Source organism: Spermophilus citellus, assembly GCF_964194105.1.
Source record: "Spermophilus citellus genome assembly, chromosome: 9".
In the NCBI taxonomy this organism is placed as follows: Eukaryota; Metazoa; Chordata; class Mammalia; order Rodentia; family Sciuridae; genus Spermophilus; species Spermophilus citellus.
The window spans coordinates 74,133,750-74,154,319 of NC_138191.1; the positions used below are offsets into that span (position 1 = coordinate 74,133,750).

General features: G+C 34.2%; 1 protein-coding gene across 15 annotated transcripts in view; it reads left to right on the plus strand.

Annotated features, from left to right (window-relative positions):
- Positions 1-20,546, plus strand: part of FUBP1 (far upstream element binding protein 1) — a 32,300-nt gene extending 11,754 nt beyond the window's left edge. For 4 of the 15 annotated variants that reach the window (XM_081307697.1, XM_081307703.1, XM_081307707.1 and 1 more), the window contains 8 exons: positions 129-270; positions 1,097-1,257; positions 3,214-3,365; positions 3,451-3,530; positions 6,586-6,723; positions 9,118-9,192; positions 15,292-15,437; positions 18,033-20,546. In XM_081307697.1, coding sequence (XP_081163823.1) covers positions 129-270; positions 1,097-1,257; positions 3,214-3,365; positions 3,451-3,530; positions 6,586-6,723; positions 9,118-9,192; positions 15,292-15,437; positions 18,033-18,140 — 1,002 coding nt within the window. In that variant the 3' untranslated portion in view covers positions 18,141-20,546. Of the gene's footprint in view, positions 1-128; positions 271-1,096; positions 1,258-3,213; positions 3,366-3,450; positions 3,531-6,585; positions 6,724-9,117; positions 9,193-15,291; positions 15,438-15,843; positions 16,019-17,074 lie in introns of those variants that run through there. The other 11 variants (XM_081307704.1, XM_081307705.1, XM_081307698.1 and 8 more) reach the window with 8 other exon arrangements.
- The last annotated feature ends 24 nt before the right edge of the window (positions 20,547-20,570 follow it).

A 20,570-nucleotide genomic window follows, 5' to 3' on the forward strand; every position in this document is an offset into this window, starting at 1 on the left:
TTTTTGTCAAATTATTTCTGAACTGGTCTCTAAATTTCTGGTTTGATAATAGAGAGTTGGGGAAAATAATTTTGTCATAGAAAAAAATGTTCATTTCTATGCTGACTTCTTGTCTTTTCCCTCCTTAGGCTGGTAATCCTGGTGGACCTGGACCTGGTGGTCGAGGAAGAGGTAGAGGTCAAGGCAACTGGAACATGGGACCACCTGGTGGACTACAGGAATTTAATTTTATTGTGCCAACCGGGAAGACTGGATTAATAATAGGAAAAGGCAATGTATTCAAATTTTTTTAATATTTAACACATAACTTTCTGGATAGTATTTCTGATGCTTTTGTAAACAGGTAGCAAAATTTTTCTCTTTGGCTAAATTTTAATATAATTTCAATAAAATGTTTATATTAATGTAATAATAAAACAAATGAAGTATTTTATGTATACTTACAGAAAAAGAGTGGGATTTGATATTAATTGGCTCCTAGAGATAGGGGGACCAGAAACTTACTGGTGTAAGAAACTTGACTCATAGAGTGGTTTGGGGATATAGCCCAAACTCTTAGTAGAGTGCTTGCCTCGCGTGCATAAGGTCTTGGGTTCAATCCCTGGCACCGCCACCCCCCAATTTTTTTTTTTTTCCACAGAAAAAGTGGTTTGAGTGGGTTTCTTTCTTAGTTTACTTTGTTTTTTCCTGAATCACATATTCTTAATAAGTTTTATGTGGGGCTGGGATTGTGGCTCAGAGATAGAGCTCTAGCCTAACATGCATGAGGTACTGGGTTTGATCCTCAGCACCACGTAAATGTAAAATAAAGATATTGTGTTCACCCATAACTGATAAATAATATTTTTTTTTTAAGTTTTGTTTAGAAATGTGTTATAATACACATTAAAGAGTGTGTAATTTTAAGTGAACTTTAATACAGTTTTAAAACATGAAATACTTCGTGCAATTGAAATGTAGAATAAATGAAAATCCTACTAGAATATTGTCAGGGTAGTGTCCCCCAAATTTTTACGGCTATTTAATAGTGACCATTTTGTTTTGAATAGTATGTATTATATCCTTTGAACCTAAAATTAATATCTTTTTATTTTAGGAGGTGAAACCATAAAAAGCATAAGCCAACAGTCTGGTGCAAGAATAGAACTTCAGAGAAATCCTCCACCTAATGCAGACCCTAATATGAAATTATTTACAATTCGTGGCACTCCACAGCAAATAGACTATGCTCGGCAACTCATAGAAGAAAAGATTGGTGTGAGTATGCTTTAAATTTCTAATTTATGTAAAGCATTAATTCAGATGCATCATAAGAAAGTGTACCATTTCTAATCTAAAGTATAGGTTTCTTAATAGAAGGCGTCTGGCAATGGAAATAATTAATAAAATATACAGTTAAAGGTGCTTACAACCACCTTACAGTTGAGTGTACTCAGATAAGAGATGTGTTAGCTGCAGACACAGTGTTAGTTTTGGTGAAAAGTTGTGAAACATAGCTGAAGGGAGTTTGTAATGAAAATTCAATGTTTATAAAGGTCCTAAGTATATACCCATGCCTGGTGAGGCAAAAAAAGATAAATTCAGTGGATCTCCCACTTCATAACACAAGAGTATAAATTCTGGTTTTTGGATTGGATTGTAATCATACAGGTTTTAGAATGAAGACTATTTGTATTTTTTTAATAAGTTCTATGGTACGGATAAGTGTATTCGTTCTAAAAATGAATAGTTCTGGACTCAGTGATAACAGGTTTAATGCCAAAGCAGAAAATGAATAAATAGCACATTATAATTTTTTATTTTACTAACCTAGCAAGAGTGGGTCAATATTTCTGTTGGATTCATGGAGAAATACACACTTAGAGAACCATTTTTGTATAATCAGTTTTTAAATTTTTTTAAGTTATAAAACTGATTATGACTTAACTACGTGGGTTAAAAATCCCGTGACACATTAACTGTGTGGCCTGAAGAAGTTATTCTGTGCCTCAGTTTCCTCCTATAAAATGAAGATAACAGTACCTAGTTCATAGACATGAAGAGATTAAAAATGAGTATGTTTCACTTAAAAATGCATAGAACTTTGCCCTGTAAAATGTTTGCTTTTTTCTTTCTGTTAACTATTAATTGATGTGAGGGATGATGGCAATTAGAGGCAAGTTAATAAGGGGCTTAAAAGGTCATGAAACTGTTTCCCTGTTTCTTAGTGAGAAAGTTAATCAAATTAAATTAATACATGTCCAAAATGTCTCATGACTTGTTTTTTTGTTTTTATATTTTAGTTGTAGCTGGATATAATACCTTTATTTTGTTTTATGCTGGGGATCGAACCCATGGCCTCACACATGCTGGGCAAGCCCTTTACCACTGAGCTACAACCCCAGCCCATGATGAGTTGGTATTAACTGAGAAAGGAGGGTTTTAGGCATTTAAATCAAATGTCTTCCCAAGTTGACTTGTCAAAAAAAGAAATAAGTGGGCTGGGTTGTGGTTCAGTGGTAGAGCACTTACCTATCATGTGTGAGGGACTGGGTTCATTATCAGCACCATATATAAATAAAGGTGGGTCAGCATCTAAAAAAATTTTTTAAAGGGAAAGAAATTGGCTAAAGTTTAATTATCTGGCACAATATGGATATAAAAATTCTGATTTATCAATTGTAAGTGGAATTTTCCTGCTATTTAGAAATGATATTTAAGAAGGAAAAAAGAATTCAATTGTTCTAAATGGGATTCCAGGTACAGAAATAAAAAGGTTATGTGGCAGATTTTAGTTTGAGAGAGACTTAGTAAACTTCATATGTAACTTTATTCACATTATAGAATTTAAACATTTGGGGGGTTTTTCTCATCAGGATGGTTGTTGATTTAGGGGAGTAAAGATAGAGTAAATGCAGAAAAAATGGGAATAATTATCTGAGAAGTGTTTGATTAATATGGTAAATCAAGTTGCAATGGAGATACAGAACTGTCTCAAAAGAATTGAATAGAAACTATATTAGTTCTTGAATTTATTTGTTAGTGCTATTTTTGTGAATTATGTCTCGATATGACAAGTACAAATATTGCAATAAGAATAAAGAAAGGAATAAAACTAAAATTTGTTACTGATATATATAAGAGGACAGAACTGTAAGATTATTTGGCCTTTGTGTTATTTTGACCATCACTCTTTTTCTGAATGTTTTGTGTTATCTTGGTTTTATTTTGCAGGGCCCAGTAAATCCTTTAGGGCCCCCTGTACCCCATGGGCCCCATGGTGTCCCAGGCCCCCATGGACCTCCTGGGCCTCCAGGGCCTGGAACTCCAATGGGACCGTACAACCCTGCACCTTATAATCCTGGACCACCTGGCCCAGCTCCTCAGTAAGTACTACATTTGGTTCTGGACTTTTTCGTAAAGATTTTAAGTTTTGATAAATTGTATTTTTATATTGATTTTTCTTTTCAGTGGTCCTCCAGCCCCATATGCTCCTCAGGGGTGGGGAAATGCATATCCACATTGGCAGCAACAGGCTCCTCCTGATCCAGGTAAAGGAAAACATTATTTTTGTGTTATCTGTATCCGTTTACTATCCCTTGTTATACTCTTAAGTTTTCTGTTTGACTTCACATTTGCATGCATTGTGTTCACTCTTTGCAGAATATTAGGCATTGCTTCTACCACAGTGTATAAGACTGAAATGATTTCCGCTTTCATGAAACTTTTTGGGCTTTCTCTACTTCTAAACTTTTAAGAGTGCTAACAGCCAAAAGCTACACAGAAAGAAATACAGTGGCTTTGATTTTAGATAACAGTGTATCAAATGTTTATGGTGTGTTAATTGTAATTTGTCCACAAAATTTTTTTTAATTCCTGTTTATAAGATTATTTAAGGGTCTAATAAAGTGTTAAATACTTGAGCTTTCCCTTCCCAGTTCTCAAATAAGCTTACATGAGCTGTCTGTGTTAGTAATCGTGATAGGACAACTTAACATATCAGTAAAAATCAGGTTCATACTTAATAATAATTGCATGCTGGAACTCTAATTATACTTATTTTCTCATTCAAATCTGGATTTTTTTTAATATGCATTCTAGTCTCTTGATTTTGCCATACCATATAGTTTGCATTTCATATTGGGCAAATAGGCATTCTTCAAAACCACATGTCATTTATAAATGATTTTTTTTTTTAAACTGCTCTACCTACTTTTTGAACATTTTCCACTGGAGTAGTTTAAGAGAATGTATCCTGAATTATGGATTTCTTTATGCACAATGTATATTTATTGAAAGAAAAAATTAACACAATTTATTAAAATGAAATTGTTTAATTAAATTTGGTTAAGCGTTTTTGTATTTAAATGTGCTCCCATGTTATAAAATACATTCATTTTATAGGAAGTTTGCTCTGTGGAATCTGATGGCATGACAGTCACCAAAACCACAGTTTCTACTCACGGAACAAATTCACTTCTAGCATCTGGTTATACAAAGTTGAGTTTGCATAAATGTCCAAAGCTAAAGAATGTACTCCCAGTGTAAGCAGCACTGTGATTGAAGGATTTACAGGGTACATACAGGTGTAGCATAAAAAATGATTTGCTCTAGAACAGTCATAGTCCATCTTTTAAAAATTAAAAGCATTTTCTTTGGAACCTATTTGGAATGGTGTGGTTACCAAGGAACAAGTCAAGAGTTTGAGCAGATTAAGGGGCACATTTATATATTTTATCACTGAATTTCAGGATTATACCTATGAGCACTGTTTTGGGTGAGTAGCATGATTAAAAAAAATGATAGGAGTGAAAAGTGATCTTTGTATCATTGTCTCAGTTTCCCACATGGAGTAGTAATGAAGTCCACTATAAATATACTACAAGCCCTAATCAGTGAATATGGCTTCCAGCATTGCTTTTGGTACATAAGTAACCCATTTAGCTAAAAGGTGACAGCCAGTTGGCTCACCTCAGGTTTATTAGTTGTTCCTGAGTCTCTGGATTAGATGTTGCTTTTATTAGACTTATAGTTCTGAAATATTTTACTGTCAGTATTCTGTAAAATGATTTGTCAACATTTGTGTAGTGGTCGAGAACTTGGACTACAGAATTAAACAAATCTAGAACAGTACTAGTTCTGAAACTTAGTGATTGTGGGACATTGAGGAAGCTTTTGAACCCCTCTAAACCCGTTTTCTTACCTACAAAATGATGATAAATGAATGGATGTTACGTTGAATGAATAGTTTTCAGTACATATTAGATACAGTAACTGTGAGACTGGTTTTCTTTTCATGGTTTACACATGAAGAAGTATAAGTGTTGCTTGTTAAAGTTTGTTTTATCTGCCTGGCACTGAGGTGGGAGGATCACTTGAACCCAGGAGTTTGAGACCAACCTGGGCAACTGAACAAGAACCCAGCTCAGGAAAAAAAAAGTTTGTTCTATCTTAATTTCTCTATCCAGATATTGTATCAAGTAAAATATTTATATTTATTAGTAGGCATGCAGAAAATTACAGTATTGACATATCAAAGTGGTACATTGAGCACTTGGGAAAGATTTGGGGGGTGACTAATACAGTATGTTATAATTTTCTTTTTCTAGAAATACTGCCCCTTTTTTCTCAAGTTCCACAGTTGAGAATTCCTGCTGCTTTGGAATAAAGGCTGAACAAATTACTTATGGATATAGACTCTGGCTAAGGAAATATATTATTATAGATATAAAAAAATAAAAAGTATTTATATAACATTTTTAATTTATTACAAAGCACAGAACCAATAAGAGGACTTCTGTTGGCTGACCAAAAGGTTTCAGACTTCACATCACATATCAGTTGATTTATGAGAGGTGAATGAAGATGAGCCAAGTGCAGAGGAGACTTAGGACAAAAGGCCCAATCATGGTGACTTTAGAAAAGTACAAACAGTTTGTTGTGGCTAGAACTTGGGTATTAGAGAGGTATTGACAAAAAAAGAGATATGGGGCTAGAATAAGAAAGATAGCTAGATTTGTATCATCAAACATGTTGAATGTTGTGCTGTGCTTAAAAGCTTTGACCATCCTAAAGATTCTAGAGAATGAATACATTTCCATTAGGGCGGTAACATCAAGTTTATGACACCTCCTGTGAAATAGAATGAAATGTGGTTACTCTGTTTCTAAGATTTTTATTTCCTCCTGGAAAACAGGGCAAGACATGAGTCATAGTTCTAAAATAATCGCTTCCTTCTTATACAAATTGCCCCTAGAAATCTTTTTTCCTTTAATCATTTTCCACATAGAACTGTTGCATTTGAGCTAATCTGGTTTAGAAGAACAAGGGCACAAGATAGTTTTAGATAAAGCATTGGGTTTGAAGCATTGGATCCAAGTTCATGTCTCAGTTCTGCTGCTCAAGTAATTTTGTAACCTTGAAAGTCAATCACTAAGTCTCAATTTTCTATAATAGAAGCTAACAAAAATATTAGAAAATTTGAAAGTTTCCCTTTACTCTTTATTGTTGATTGGGGGGTTTATTTGTCAGAAAGCTGCATCTATGTGAGAGAGTAAAGAGATGATGGACTTTGGATATAAACCTTGAACCTTGTGTTTATTCCAGCTAAGGCAGGAACGGATCCAAATTCAGCAGCTTGGGCTGCTTATTATGCTCACTATTACCAACAGCAAGCACAGCCACCACCTGCAGCTCCTGCAGGTGCACCAACTACAACCCAGACTAATGGACAAGGTAACTATGGTAACTAAACAATTTATTTTGTATTTAAAAGCCAAAACATTCAAAATTATATATAAAGTGTATCACTGTATAATACCTAAAGTTTCTAACATTAAATTCAGTTATAACTTCAGTGCTATAGATTTTGCATTCTTAAATTAAGTTACTTTGAAATAATTTGAAACTTTTCATAAGAACAAAATCAGGAACACATAAATAGCCAAGTTATTGTTGTTTTATCCCCACCTACTCCATTACCCTCTCATATATGTGTCCATATTTATTGTCGTCATTTCGTTATAGAGCCCTGAAAATTAGTCTCCCAACGTTAATATATCATTACTATCCCAATGTGCTGCCTTTATTTAGATTTCACCAATTGTCCCAATACTTTCTCTCCTGATGCAGGATCCCAATTGGTAATATAACATACTCTCCCCAATCTGAAATTGTTCCTCGTTCTTTTTAAATTTTTTTTCCCTCTGTTATATAGTAGAGTGCAGACTTGTGTTTTGTTAAAAGATTGCCAATCTAGGTCCCTTTGACCTTTTCTTTTTTGAGATGGATTCTCGCTGTATTGCCTAGGCAGGTCTTGAAAACCTGGGCTCCAGCGATCCTCCTGCCTCAGCTTCTCAAGTAACTGGGATTACAGGTGTGCACCACTATGCCTGGCCTATTCAATCTTTTCTGTTGACCATAAGGTAATGCTTACTTGACAAGAAAACTCAAGGAACTATACAGTGATGTTTATACTTTGAACAGGAATCAAAATGTTTAAATCTTCCATATCTGGTGACAGTAAGCTTGACCATTTGGTCATATTGATTGATGTGTGTTAGGTTTTTGGGCCATGATACTACCATTTTTCTCTAAAATTAATTAGTATTTTCTGGGGTATTATATTGAGATTATACTGTTCTTCATCAAACTTCTATCAAACAGCCTTCATTAATAATGTCTGCTTTTAATACTAGCATGGTAATGATAATTTTGATTTTATACTTGTACATTTATTAGTTGGTATTTTACCATAAAGAGCTTTTCCTTTTTATCCTATTTATATCCTATTTAGTTCTTTATATCGATATGGGTTCCTTTTGTATTTTTTTAAATAATTTTTTATTATTTTAATAATCAGATTGTCCTAAATTTGGCCAGTCAGTAGTATCTTCAAGGTGGCTCCTGTATCCTTTTGAAGTGCCTATAATTCTTTAAACACTTTCTTATTTTCTGGCACAATAAGATGTTTATTTTATGTTTCCGGGCTCTAGCCATTTCTACAAATGTTCCTGATTTCCTTTGGTGGAGGGCAGAAGGTATCATAGGTTAAGCCCAGGGGCAGTCTTTATCACTCAGCCACCTCCCCAGACCTTCTTTTTTAATTCTTTGAGACAGGGTTTCACTAAAATTGAAGAGGCTGTCCTGGAGCTTGGAATCCTCCTGCCTTGACCTCTGGAGTCTTTGGGATTATAGGCAACACAGCACCATGCCTGGCATGATTTCCCTTTAATGAAGGATGACGTTTAGAAACCAAATTGAGTACCCATATTGCTACTGAGGTGTCATTACATCTAGCTTTTTTTCGGCAGACAAAACTAGGGCAATATTTGGGCATGGTGGTACACACCTATAATCTCAGCTACTTGGGAAGTTGAGGCTGGAGGCCAGCCTAGGCAGTAAGACCTTGTCTAGGGCTAGGGAGTGTAGCTCAGTTCAGTGGTACATCCTGGGTTTAAACCCTAATATCCCTCCCACCCCAAAGGAAAAAAAACAACTAGGAATAGTTCTTTAAAGTGTTTTCCCTTTTCATATTTAAAAATGATAAGGGCTTGGGCTGTAGCTCAACGGCAAAGCACCTAAGTTTAATCTATGAGTGCCCCTGAGTTTAATCTGTGATACCCCTTGCTCTCATACCTGCATGTGTGAGGCACTGGGTTCGATCCTTAGCACTGCATATAAAACTAAACAAGTAAAGGCATGCTGTCCATCTACAACTTTAAAAAAAAAAAATTTTTCCTATATGGTGAGAATCAGGTGTCCTCAATGTATTTTCTTATTTGACATCAGTTTGCATATATATATATAATAACCAGTGTTATCTGTCCAATATCTCAATCTTGCACCATCTTCTATTGTATATGTGTGTGTTTGTGTGTGTGGTGATTAAATGCAGGGCTTTGTCCTCGCAAGGCCAGCACTCCTACCAACTGGGCTGTATCCCCAGCCCCATCATCTTCTGTCTTTGACACTAGCAGGGACGACGCCACTACCACACAGCAACTCCCTTCTACCTCACTGCTCCATCATAGTCCATTGGCAATTCCTACACTCCAAGAAGCAGAAGGAAAGGCTCAAAATAGCCTTTAAAAACTTTTAATCTTACTTTTTTGTTGTTGTTTGTTTTTCTTTAACAAGGAGATCAGCAAAATCCAGCTCCAGCTGGACAGGTTGATTATACCAAGGCTTGGGAAGAGTACTACAAGAAAATGGGTATGTTGTGTATATTTAAATATATATATGTGTGTGTGTGTCCTTATAATTTTGATTCATTAATTGTAATATTGAGGGGAATAATTACCAAAATTACATTATAAAATAACTGGATCTTCAGCCAGTACAAATAATTCTTACATTTGGTCTGGGTTTGCAGCATAGTGGTAGAGCACTTGCCTAACATGCAAAATCATGAGTTCAATCCTCAGCACCACACAAAACAAATAAAAATAAGTCTTAAAAATCTGTAGTTATTAACAAGGAAATGCATTTGTTAATCAGTTTTTATTTGTAACTAGAAGTTTTCTCACTGGCATATATGACTTTGAATATTGCTGAACTTTTGTCAAAGGCCAGTTAACCTTTATAACTAGCATAAATGATATGAAGTTATATTTCTGAGCACCAAGCAGAAGTTGGTTGTGTGTGCTATTATTTTCGCTGCAAAATAGCAGGTAAGGTCTGAGGATATAGCTCAGGGAAGAATACTTGCTTAGCATGTACAAGGTCCTAGGTTTGATCCCAGCACCACCACCCAGTAAACAGTAAACCAGGTAAGAAGTAACCTACAGAGAAGGGAATTACTTAAATAACATTGGTATGTATGAAAAAGGGAAAATAAGTCACCTAGAAAAAAGCTTTTTCCTTCAATAACTATAGCTTACATAAAGCCATGTGCCTAGCATAGTGGTACATATTGAGAGTGCATTTAGAGCATAAGAGCTAGGAGATCTCATCTAAAAGGATACGATTGTTAGTCAAATGATTTTTCAAATATATCATTTCAAACTGCCATGCAAAGGAAAAGAGCTTTCTCTTCACTAACAGTTCACTTGTACAGATTGAGATAGAATCTGAATTTTACTTCACAAGGTCTTGAGTCCCAAACCTATTTCACAAATTTTATGTTTTTAGGGACCATTTAGAACCTGGTACTATACTTCAAGTAACATACCATTACCACAGTCAGTTATCAAAAATGAAAGTCACAAATGAAAGCTAAACAGATAAATTTTCCCATCCTTCACTGGCACAGAAAAAGGTAGAATTTGTTGTAAGATAGTCTACTTGTGGTTTTAAGTATAAATTTCAGTGTTTTCTAAAGATTTCTGCAAAGCTAATTCTTGGTTAGTTGTTTGGTTTGGTTTTGTGGTACTAGGGATTGAATGTAGGCCCTTATGCTAGACAGGCAAGCCCTCTACCATTGAGCTACCTACCCTTTTGAAAATTTTTTTTGTTTTTGAGGCAGGGTCTCAGTATATTGCCAATTAACCTCAAATTTACAGTCCTCTGTTTGCTTCAGCCCCAAAGTCAGTGGGATTAAAGATGTAGGCCACCAGGCTTGGCTGATTGCTGTTTAAGGAAGATTAATTTTTCCAGTTAGAATGACCTTGAAAAGAGTGTCATGCTGTGTGTCATTCCTAAGGATTTCTCAGATTTATTAATTTTGTTTTTGTGACCTAGCTTAGCTTAGACACATCTATAGCAACTGCATTAAGAAGTTGTTTAACTTTAATCCTAAATAATATACTCTTCTTAGTGTGACCACATAATTTATTATGTGAACGGGCATGCTGTGAATAATCATGCCCTGGCAACACAGTGGTTAGGACCTATATCCACCTTAAATTTAATGTAATAACTTTACCATGTTAAAGAATTAAGCATGTTGAGATTAAAATACATTAGTTCAAAATTCTTTTTTCACACCATGCCAGACATGTTCCTATATTGTTACCAAGTGGGTAAAAACAAAGACCTTTTAATGACTTGGTAATTACTAGGGGATGAGTTTGGCTTCTGTGCTTTACTATATCCTACTGCTTCTTGGCAACACAACCACTAAAAAGTTTTCTGTTGTTTTATATTTTACATGCCCAAAGTGAGTACCTTGATTTCTGATTATTACTATAAACGTGTAGGCATTTTAACTTGCCTTTGTTGTAATTTTTCATTTACTACTATTTCCCTGCCAGCCTTTTTTAAAAATCATCGTTCTATAGGTATTATGTTAGATTGTATAGACTGGTTGGGCATTTGCCTCTCATGTAATTGTTTTGGATGGTGTTAGGGATTGAATCCAGGTTGGGCTGTAATACTGAGCCACATCCCTCAGCCCCTTCATATGTGTCCCCCCCCCCTTTTTTTTTTTTTTTTTTTTTTTTACCCAGGATTGAACCACAGGCACTGAGCCATATGTCTTATTTAGAGACAAGGTTACACTGAGTTACTTAGGGCCTCTCTGAGCTGCTCGGGCCAACCTTAAACTCAGCCTCCCAAGCCACTGTGTGTAACACTTTGCCCATTTATTTTTTTTTTTATTTTAAGAATGAGAGAGGGGGAGAGAGAGAATTTTTTAACATTTATTTTTTAGTTCTCGGCAGACACAACATCTTTGTTTGTATGTGGTGCTGAGGATCGAACCCGGACCGCACGCATGCCAGGCGAGTGTGCTACCGCTTGAGCCACATCCCCAGCCTGACACTTCGCCCATTTAATGTACTTTTTATTTATTTATTTATTTATTTATTTATTTATTTATTTATTTAGTGAACGAAAAATTTATTTGCTCATTTCTTGCATTTGAAGTACTCTTCGATGACATCCTTGGCCTGAGATTCTTTGCCATAATCCTTAACAACTACACAACTGCAACCAACCACTTTACGGGGCTTGCCCTCTCGGTCAATTTTACAGAGGCCTACCCATTCTCCTAGTTTCTTGTTGTCATCGACCTTAATTAGATTGATTTGATGTTCAGCACAAAGGGCCTCCACCAATTTGACATACATAGGCTCATGACAGTTGGATGCAAGTACACAGAGATGGGCCTGGCGCACAATTCCTCAAAGTCCAGATGCTTCTGCAACAAACATTAATGTACTTTTTAAAGAAATTAAGACTAGATAATTTAGTCGAGTGTTTAATGAACATGTTTTATTATATGATAGGGATGTCAATTTATTTTTTCCTATAACAGTTTTTTTTTGTAAATGACCTTTGCTTAACTACTCTGATTTCTTCTAGGTATAATCCTCAGGCTTTTTTTAGGGTATCTACAAATAAGAGACTTTAAATATAGTTCAGTCATCAAGTATCATAAATGGCAGGAGGAAAAGGAATGATAATATTGGGAGATAATCTTTACTCACAACCCACTCCCTTGTTAACCCTTCAGTTGGTCTAGATTTTCCAAGACTTCAGATTTCCTAGTTCCCTTGATTTCCCATCCAGTACTCTTTACCAAACTAGGGAGGCTATGACATTGGAGTTTTTTCCCCCAAAGAAACTCAGGTGATTAAATTCTTAAAAATGAGATTCTAGAGAGTTAAAAGGTTTAACTAATTAGCAAAAACTCCATAAGAGAACAAATAAGGTTTCAAACTAGAGAGATAATATCTGTTTTGGAGCAGGGTAAGTGAAGTCATTTTGGGAAAAGTTTGACTTAAGAAAGGCCCTTCTGGGGCTGAGGCTATACCTCAGTGGCAAAGTGCTTATCTCGTATGTTTGAGGCACTGGATTCAATCCTCAGCACCACATAAAAATAAATATACTGTGTGTTCATCTACAACTAAATAAATATTTAAAAAAAAAGTAGAAAGGCCCTTCTGATGTTAAGCACTGATATGATGGACTCAGAACACTAGCCATCTGGTATCATAAGCCTGAAGAAGGAGCAAGAGGAATTGTGGGAGGATATATGGAGAAATAATGAGTGCTACACACTGTTCAAGGAAGGGTGATTCTTAGACTATAGTTACCCATAAAAAGAAACGGAAGTACTGGAGGTAGAGAGCCAAGTCTTAAGTACATTAAATAGGAAGAGTTCTTTGTCTTCTTAACTTGGCAAAATGAGTAACATTCGGCCTTTGGGCGGGAAAGGTGAAATGAGTTTTTCTTTCCTTTTAGTTGTAGATGGACATAATACCTTTTATATTCTTTATTTTTACGTGGTGCTGAGGATCAGAAGCAATGCCTCACATGTGCTAGGCAAGTTCTCTACCACTGAGCCACAACCCCAGCCCGAATAATTTTTTTTTTAACGTATTTTTCAGATGGAAATGTAAAATGTTGACAACTTACTTAACAAATATTTTTCTTTGAGTCTAACACCTTCCAGTTTTTCATCAGATACTTGGGTTTGGGGGGTTTTAGGGAATATTTGAGTCTAATGAGTTTTTCCTTCACATGTCTGTTTAACATCTTGTTATGAACTAGGGATATAGCTCAGTTGGTAGAGTGCTTGCCTCACATGCACTAAGGCCCTGGGTTCAGTCCCCAGCACCATAAATAAATAAGCAAGCAAGCAAGCCTCTTGTTATATATCCTTTAACCTAAGCATATCTTATGATGAAGTTTTGTTCATTTTGTAAACTTAAGTGGGAATTATTGCTGTCTTAACAAGGTTTGTTTCCAAGGATGAAAGAGATGTGTTTTTATTGCCTTTACTACCTGTTATTTGTTTTGCAAATATTGAAACTTGTTTGAATTGTCTCCTTATAAAGGTCAAAATGTTAAACTCACTTTTGGAAAAAGTTATTTATGGAAGAAAAAAAGAAATATGAGAATTTTTTGTAGTAAATTTTTCTCTGTTGCCCAAAGAAAGGGGTTTTTTATTCATTTTTAAGGTTAATGGTTATAACTTAAAATTGTATTCATTCAGTGGCTTTTTAATTCTGTTATAATTTTATAATGGTGGCTACTACTTTCTTAAACTACATAAAGTTGCCTTTTTGGAAACATCCAGCAAACATAAAAATATCTTCCCATATAATGCTCCAGTATTTTTTCTATGTAATTATGTAATAAAACCAAGTGTTCATGTGTAGGAGCTATGATTAAGAAAACATGTCCTCGTTTCTCTTTGCTGCCTGTGTGTGTGTGGCCTAGATGCTAAGCAGGTTTTCCACTACTGAGCTATATCCCCAGCCCTTTGTTTTCTGAGACAGGACCTTGCTAAGTTTCCCAGGCTGACCTCCTGTGATCCTCCTGCCTCAGCCTCCCAAGTAGCTGGGATTACAGGCACACACCACTGCCCAGCTGTGTTTTCTATTTTGAAAATTTCCCACTTTCAGAAAATTGAGGGGGGGGTACAGCAAATACCCAGTTTTACCATTTTTAAAAATTGATTCATATCCCTTTGTATTTAATGTTTTTTGTACATGGACAATTACAAAGTAAGTTGCAGATAATTTTTCTTCCAAATATACTCAGCAGTGTCCTTAACATGTACAATATATTTATTCAGAAAATCTTTTATAATTTTATATTTTCAGAGCCCATTCAGTGTCTCTTTAATCTTATAATTCAGAAAAGTCATCTTGCCTAAAGAAAGATCTGCTCCTCATGAGTATTGTGTTTCATTGATCTAATTTTTTGTGTTATTTGCCAAGTTATTTTTAATAATATTTTGTTGTAATTTAAACATTGAGTCTGTCATGGCCTTTAAGTGTTTTTTATAAATATTTTTTGTAATTCTCTGTTGAGGGCTTTTGAATTTCAAGACCAGTTGTATAACAGATGAATCCAAATAGATAAACAACCAAAAAAATAGAGAATTTTCTCTCTTCTTTTACCCTCTGTTTGCCATCACTACCAGGGCACCATCCAAAGGTTTACAGACTGCTTAACTTGAAGTACTTTTGAAACTTATTCCGGAACAGTAACAGTTTAACTCTGGAATTGATTCAAGTATTATGCCTGAATTTTTACCTTTACTTAAGGCTATGTGGATTTTGGCAAGTATTTGTTTTTAATTAATAGTGATGACTTCTAAAAAATCCATGATTAACATAAGACTAAGAAAAGAGGGGGGATTTTTTTTTTTTTCAGAGTAGTTTCAACACTAATGAATATTTAAGATAAACAGGCAGAATTCTGACCCTCTGCTTTGTCATTATAACCTGTACTTACAGTGGATATAATTTTATATTAAAATATAGGGGGTTTTTTTTAGGTCAACAAGGGCAGACACAAGATTATTCAAAGGCTTGGGAGGAATATTACAAGAAGCAAGGTATTGTTTTTATTAGAAATGAGATTCTTCTGGGCTTTTAATTATGGTTGCAGCAACAAAGTTGTTCTGTTTTCTTAAAGGTCAAGCAGTTCCTGCTCCTACTGGGGCTCCACCAGGTGGTCAACCAGATTATAGTGCGGCCTGGGCTGAGTACTATAGACAACAAGCAGCTTATTATGCCCAGACAAGTCCCCAGGGAATGCCACAGCATCCTCCAGCACCTCAGGTATAATAAATAAATATACTAATTTGTTGATTTCCCCCCCCCCCCCTTTCCAGTCATGTTTTCTGCATGTTTACTGTTTTGTCTGTTTGGGATTGTTTATCTTTTTTATTTTCATCTGGCAGACTATAAGTGAAATGTTGTGTATTTGGTTTTTTGTTTTGTTTTGGGGGTTTCTTGTTTTTTATTTTAAATAATTCTTTCTGGCATCCGAGTGCTGAATATTTCTACAATGCCTTTGATTTAAAAATAAATTTTCTTCCCCCCAGGGATTTGCAAATCATGCAAGAAGCCACCACCATTTATATTAACCAATTTTTCTTTCTTAAAGGATTCACTCCTGAATTAGCTCCATTTAAAGGATTTTCTTTAACTTTTTGTGTATTTCTTATGTATCTCTTCTGCACAGGGCCAATAATAAGAAGTGGACAATACAGTATTTGCTTCATTGTGTGGGGGAAAAAAACCTTTGTTAAATATATGGATGCAGACGACTTGATGAAGATCTTAATTTTGTTTTTGATTTAAAGTAGTTTTTTTTTCCCTTTTTTTTCTTTTTTTTTTTTTTGAAAATGTACAAAATATCTATCACTACTGATAGGAGGTTAATATTTCTGTGTAGAAATGAAAATTGGTTTGTTTTTAGTGTTTAGTGTAGATGTACACATTCCAGCAAATGTATTTGCAACTATTATGTGGTCAATGCTTTGTGATATAAATGTACTTTTTCAATGTATACTTTCACTTTTAAAAATGCCTGTTTTGTGCTTTACAATAAATGATATGAAACCTCCTGTGTCGGTAAGTTGGATATGTGGGTATTTAAAGAATTCGTAATTTCTTAGCAATGATAAGATACATATACACAAATATGTAAGCTTTCCCCGTGAATTATTGAGTTTTTAAACACTGGCATGTTTTTTCCCCGTTGCAGTATAGTGGTAGATTGGAGACTTTTCCATTTATTGTATTTGGCTATTTCAGCACAAGTAATCCTGATATCTTCATTTTTTTCCCTTCTGTTTGATTAAAAACTGCATGTGTGTACAATGATCTTTTGGCATACTTCCATTGCATTAACAGTAAAATTTCCTTTTATACATGACCACTGTTTCAGACCTGTACTGCTGCTATAACAGTTAACCTTTCTGTTCTTAATTTGATATTTACTTGATTTCCAAGACTGTTTCAGCATAACTAATTTTAAACAGTTTTCAGATAGTAAATTTGAGTAGTATAATGACTTTTTTCATGTAAAGTAACTCTTTCAATGTATATAATATTAGTGTGTTTCTTTCTAAATTTAGGGTAGAAAAGCGAATAGTATGCAAAAAGTATAGCTACATTGCATCTGCCATTGAAACATAATTGGGGTATGGAAACGTTCAAGTTTTTTTCTTTTTTCTCTTTTTTTATTTTTGCAGTATAGATAAGCTTTGTTTTGTAAATGCACAAGTCCAGTCATTGAATCAACTTAATTTTTTTATGTACTTGAAATCATTTTATTACTCTTTAACACTCATGCTGAAGTTCTGATATTTTGTTGAAATCCATTGTTTTACTCTTTGCATATTTGTTGGCTCTTTGCATATTTATAGACTACATGCAAATACAGTCTGTCTTGCCATTGTCTGTTGAAGTGCAGGTTTGATCCAGCCAGTATAGAACTAGCTCTGTAGGGGTGAGGAGGACTGTGCTGTGTATCATCCTTGATTGTGTTCCTTCAAGGAGCATTGCACTGTAAGTACATCAGAATGACAAATTGATGAACTGCAACAGTATCTTTTTGTCAATGTTCCACATAATGCAAATGCCATATTTTGTGTGAATATTATGTTGGAATACAGTGCTAATATCTTGGAAAACTATAATTGCTTAACATAGAATAATACATAGTTCTGTTTTTTTTTTTTCTAAGTGAGCTTAATGGGTAAGTATTTTTGATATGCTTTAGCTATAGCTAAAGAAAACTTGATCATTAACAAAATTGAACAGTATTATTGGTGCTCCTAAAATATTGTTTTTTGGTTAAAATATGCATATCATATATTAATATGAAAAACTTGAAATGTGTAAGACAGAAGTGGTTTTCAGCTTGCAAATAATAAGCAATGTAGCACTTTTAACACCATAAATATATTTTCTGTCATTGGTGGGGAGCACCATTTGTTGCTTTGAATATACTGTAAAGGAAGATGTGCAAGAACAAAATGTTGAGATTACCTGTAGGGGAAAATAGCAGTACAGTTCATTTTAGATATTTTGAAATGTTTTTGATTGTTTTATATAACCTAGAGTGATTTCCCTTACCCTTATTTAGATATGGATGTGTAGTACTAGTTTGAAGTTTAATAGTTAAGGAGTTAGTTATCTGTTATCTTTAAGATTAGGGTATTGACATGAAAATTTGAGTATTTTGCATGATTCTGTTGTGTAGATGATCTTTTAGGAAAGTGGTGCATTTATTAATTAAAACTGAAGAAATAGTTCAGTTGGATTCAGTATCATAACTCACAAATTGGAGGCTGTTGATTTTGATTCATTTAAGGTTTAAAATCTTTATTAATTGCAAACAGTGCAATTATTTATACTTCACAGTGCCTTCCCAGACCTTCCACCTTAGGTTCTGCTGCAAAAAGCACAGGTAAGCACAACCTAAGGACATATATAAATAAATATTTCAGTACATTAATGTTGTCCCTGTGAGGTTTTTGTGGTTGTGTACTCAAAAGCAATCTGCTGCTGCTACCCCAAAATGTATTTTGTTATGCTACCATTTTAGTGGAAAGTCTTTTAAGTTGTTCAAGCAACTGTACATTTCTGGGTTATGTTTTTCATTTTAATTTTTTTATTAAAACGAAAATAATGTAGATTGCTGCTATAACTGATCTACATGCACATCTTTTGCATTTTTTCCCCCAAATATAAAATTGTTGCAGTTAAGAAAGGACAGTTGCATAGTTTTCAAAATTTAGGAAAACGGTTGGTCAGAAACTTCAACAGCCTTCACAGTCTGTTTATGATTGACACGACATTTTCTTTGCCCTCCAAAGCTATGGTTTCTTTATTTTCTTTTTTCTTATTCTTGAACTATAATAATTCAGTAAGAACATTATGGGACAGTTTTTATTATCTTTTTTATCTTAGACAAGTCTGTTTTCATAACATAAATGCTGAAAAGAAAAAATTATGAAATACTGGCAGTATGTTTTGATAAAAGGCATGTGCATCAGTGAAATGTTAACTGTATAGCAAATAACCTTTCATAATCTGTGTAGCAACCAATATTTTTCTGACTTATAATATTTTAATAACTGACGCTGCATTTATTTTATTTTTGCCAGTTTTAAGTGTTTGTGTGTTCTTATAGATGATTTTAACTGGTACATAATTTTGAGTTAAGATGATTGTATTAAAGCAGCATCATACCAGTTTTGTTTATTCAATTTCTAAAATGTGCTGATCCTTTTAAAACTCCTGCTTATCTCTACATCAAAGAAAAATATTCAAAAATACTGCCTTCATTTTCACACACAGTGCTGAAGATGCTGCAAGCACCAAATCATAGCTCATAAAATCAGGTCCTGAGATAGTTACCCATAAAGAGGAATCCTTTGAGTGTATGCCATTGGTGAGCCGATGAGCATGGACCATAGAAGGGCTCATGTAGAAGGTAAAATTGGCAAATCATAATTGAGAAATATGAAATGTATTCCCATACATAATATGGTATAGGGTGTAATGTACCTGCTTTTGATCACTTTTCATTTTAAAGTGCTATTCACTTGATCTTAAATGTTCCGTGAACTGTTAAATTTCTTAAGTTACTGCACCACATTTATGCTTACGTGTGTTTGATAGTCAATGTAGTTATGTTAAAATTTGATAATATAAAGGGGCTCTTGAGCCTGTCAAGTTTTGGTTAGTTGTAGTTTGCATTTTTATAAAAGAAAATATAGATGAATGCTAATAGATATTGTGGCATTGTTGCTATCTCATGAGAATTTTTTAATTCATAAGCCTTCTTGATAAGCATTTTTTTTAAATGGCGCTAACCTTTCCATAATTTTGAAATAAAGGGAAAGCAGAAAAGGTGAGCCAGATGGTTTGAAATGATAATGGATCTTAGTGGTGGTAGGGAAAAAAAAATGTTTAGATTGAAATTTAACTGATTGATTTGATTAGCACTTGAGCAAAAACTTAACAATGTGTTTTTAAAACATCTTAGTGTGGTGATACTTAGAATTCTATAGTTTGATGTTTTTTGGTTTTTTTTGTTTTGTTTTGTTTAGAAATAAGTATAGTTTTTTAACTAATGAAAATGGTTTAATACTAAGACTAGTGATTTGATACTAGTTGTTTATTAACATTGTAAAACGTATCCTTAAATATCTTTGTAGTTTATTCATAATGGCAGGTTTGGTTAGGTGTAGCAGAGTAACTTAGAAAGAAATAGGAGTATATTACTAAGTAACAGTATTTGTTTGGATGCTCTGCCAGTAGAATCTTCTACCTAAAAAGTTATCTTGTTGTCTAGAATAATGTAGTAAAGTTTACTAATCAATGAGGATGTTTTACTTTTTTTTTCTGCAAATTCTGCCTCATTTAAAAATGCTTTTTAACAATACCTAGTTAAATATAATTTGACTCTGAAAATAACCTTACGTTTTATTTGAACAGTCACTTGATTTTTCTTACCACAATAAAACGTTTGAGGGATTTCTAAATTGGTGCTTTTAAAAAGCAAATAAATCCCAGAGTTTTATTTTCTTCAGTAATACCCCTAAAGAAAACTCTTAAATGTATTTGCGAATATATATATATATATATTTTTTCTTATGCATGCTCGATGCATTTTCGTCCTGAGAAAAGTGTTCTCTACAGAAACTACCCGTGTGTAAAAAGAAGATTGGCTTAAAATGGCTACTGTGATGGGAACAGTGTCTTAGGGAGATGCAGCTTGGACTTGAGGTAAATTGAATACTTTACAAACTGTGGTTTAGAGTTTGCTTTAATGACACTGTATGTAAAAGGACGTATGCTTGCTGTAATTTTGTATTCATTTTGGTCTCCTCAATAAAAAAAAATAAATAAATGTACTTTGAATTATAAGAGTACTTTGTGTCTTTTATGCAT